At 29.2% G+C, this 3238-nt stretch overlaps 1 protein-coding gene across 1 annotated transcript in view; it reads left to right on the top strand.

Moving 5' to 3' along the window:
* Window positions 1–537: 537 nt before the first annotated feature.
* LOC105617350 (ribosomal RNA processing protein 1 homolog) overlaps window positions 538–3238 on the top strand; it is a 10424-nt gene continuing 7723 nt past the window's right edge. Inside the window, exons 1-6 of the mRNA XM_012198911.1 lie at window positions 538–787; window positions 1299–1522; window positions 1623–1793; window positions 1893–2075; window positions 2169–2440; window positions 2519–3146. Coding sequence (XP_012054301.1) covers window positions 538–787; window positions 1299–1522; window positions 1623–1793; window positions 1893–2075; window positions 2169–2440; window positions 2519–3146 — 1728 coding nt within the window. The remainder of the gene's footprint in view (window positions 788–1298; window positions 1523–1622; window positions 1794–1892; window positions 2076–2168; window positions 2441–2518; window positions 3147–3238) is intronic.

The raw sequence follows: 3238 nt of genomic DNA on the forward strand, positions 1-3238 counted from the left end.
GTATATAAAGGATATAATTATAATATACAGAATATTTGTTGACTGTAAGTATGTACAACAGAGAAAGGAATAATTTTACATGAAAAAATTAAATTAGAAATTTAGACTAATTTTTTTATATAATCCTTTCGAAAAAACCAACCTTACAAGTTTAGATGTTCATCAGATTTAATTAATTTATTAAAGTAACCAAAACATAAATTATTTATAATTAGAAGAGAATTGAATATTTGATAGAATGAGTAACATTTTCACATACACATCCATTTATAATGTAATAAAATTGTACATGAATGTTCTGTTTTTATTACGTATTCCTGATTATTCACTATCAGGAAGCATCAGTGTATTGTTAGGTTATGTTCAAGCCATTTCCACTATCTCGTTGCACGTGTACCGTGTACATTTCAATAATATTTGCTCGCGTAAAAAGCATACTTGCATATCCACTTTCACCGGATATACCACTATCACTTGATGCTTTATTAAGAAATGTAATAGTATATATCTGATTGATTAAAACAATTAGTATGAAGAATGGCAGTGAGAAAGTATATACGATGTGGTGCTCGTGTATCACAACGGAAAAACGAGATGAGGACAGCGAAGATTAGCAACAAGAAACCTATGGAATCCAATGACAAAAGCAAAAAAGCTTTAGTTGTCGCTAATCTTCAACAAGAAATTAAGATAGCGCGATTATTGGCTAACAATGACAAAAAAGTCCGAGACAAAGTGCTAAAAAGACTTAATAAATGGCTCACAGTACGATCACAGAGTTCGTTTGGTAAGTCAATTTTTGTACATTATTATGTAAATTACATAATTAACACACAATGATTTTTCAGTCCTTTATTATATGTAATCACAATAATGTTCAAATATTATTTATTGGTTTAACTAGTATATTTCCAATAAATTGCTATTACAGATAGACTGTGTTCTGAGTTAATTTTTATCATTTTTATACAAAGTATATAAGTATACAAAGATTATAATTATTTTTACATGTATACTTCAACATCTTTAGATAGTATCTATAAGTGATGCTTTTTTAACGTTAGCAATAAAAAATGATTCAATTGTGTTATGTCATGGTATCATGTGTATCTCTTGCTGAAAAGCATCCAATGTATTAAAAAAGAAAGGATAAAGACCATCATTTAGACAAGTGCTTTCTTAATATTTCAAAGAAAGAAATACAAGATACGAATGACTCAATCATATATACAAAGAACTATGAAACTTGAACTTAAACACTTTGTATTTTGGTATGATATACTTTACATTCTTTACAGTGTTTACGAAGATAGATTTCATGAGCTTATGGAAAGGTCTTTTTTACTGCATGTGGATGTCAGATAAGATGTTGATCCAGGAGGAATTGGCAGAATCCCTGAGCAAGCTTGTGCATTGCTTAAAATCAAAAGATACAATTATACTTTACACTAGCTGTGCCCTACAGACGCTTGCTGCTGAATGGTTTGGCATAGATCAGTATAGATTAGATAAATTCTCCATGGTACTTTTATTATTTGAAATATATCTGATCGCAATAGACATGCAAAGACTTGAATATTTGGAAAGAATTTAATCTTGATATTTTTCTGTTTTTCTTGCAGTTGGTCAGGAGGATTCTTCGTCAAACATTTATAGTTTGTAAAAATCATTCGTGGAATATGGAATGGGTGACAGAATTTTCGAAAATATTTACGCAACTCTTTTTGCATGTAAAAACCGGCATAGGATTTAATTTGCATGTAACAGAGATATATCTAGAAGAGCTTGCCAAGGTATTTGTACAATATAAGAGAATTTGTAGCTAAAATTTAAACTTTTATTTAATTTTTATTTAATTTGTATTAGAAAATGATATATTATTGATACTGTAGATTGGTAATGGAAATCTACAAGAAGATGTAGTTCACGAACTTATTAAACCCTTTGCTGAGTATCTAATAACTACAAGTGACGAACGACAGATGAAACATATCATGCGACATATTTTCAGATATTTGATATTCCAATCGGATATTGGTTTAGATTACATAGAAAAATTTAATTCTTGGAGAGACGTATGTTAATATATCTAAAATACAAAACTCCAATACATGATGTAACGTATCTCAACATATTTATTAATTTATAAACGCATATATTTTAAATAGGCTGGCTTTCCCTGTGCACATATAGATGATATGCAAAAAGTAGAAATATCTGACATAGAAGAAAATACTGACAATGAAGATAAACAATTTTCTGAAGCTGAGTCAGAAAATGAGATTGAGAAGCCTTTAGATCCAAGGGCGGGTAAAGTGAATATCGAACTACCGCCAATACCTTTTAATGCCGCGAAGATTGCTGAGTTGCTTTCAACGTATAAATTTCATCAGTCATCAACGGCAAAATCACGCAGGCAGCTCTTGAGACTTTTTGACGAGTATGTTTTTTATTAATCTATCAAATATATAAGTTACATTTATAACATGTTGTACCGAAAAAAACTTTATATTTTCAGATTTACAGAATTGTCACAAGGAAAGATGCCGCTTGGAATAAAAAGAGTCAGGAAACCAAATCGTCAGAGAAAAGAGATGGATTCACGAAAAGCTGCATTGCGCCTTATCAAGTTTGAGAAGGATTTGGTCTCTGACAATGTGAATAAGAAACGAAAAAGAGAAGAAAATGAAAATACTTTAGACTTAGAAACTAATGTTATTAAACCAGAAAACAAATTAACTGATACAACTGCAAAGACTGAGTTACAAGATGTAGATGCAAACATAATACCATTTAAGAAACGGAAAAAAAGTGATTCAACTTGTAATGTATCTAGCACTAAATCTGATATTACTGTGAATAAGAAAAAGTTACAAATAGATACTTTCAAAAAGAGTAAAACTACAAAAAAGAAATTGCACAAAAAAAGTAAGAAATCTATAGATAAAAATGTAGAACATAAAGCAAAGAAGGCAGTAATTTCTGTAGGACAAATAACTAAAACTAGTGAGTTAGATCAACATATTTCTATCTCGCGAATTTCTAACAAAAAAGTTCGATTAGAAGAAACTAACAACAAACCTGTAACCAAGAAAGGAAGTGAGATGAAAAGCAAGATTACGAGTCAAAAAATACCATTAAAAAATGTAATGATATTTAATGCTATATTTTGTTGTATAATTAATCCTATTATGATAATACATTATATATATATATATATATATATATATATATAAGT

This window comes from Atta cephalotes (genome assembly GCF_000143395.1).
Source record: "Atta cephalotes unplaced genomic scaffold scaffold00012, whole genome shotgun sequence".
NCBI lineage: Eukaryota > Metazoa > Arthropoda > Insecta > Hymenoptera > Formicidae > Atta > Atta cephalotes.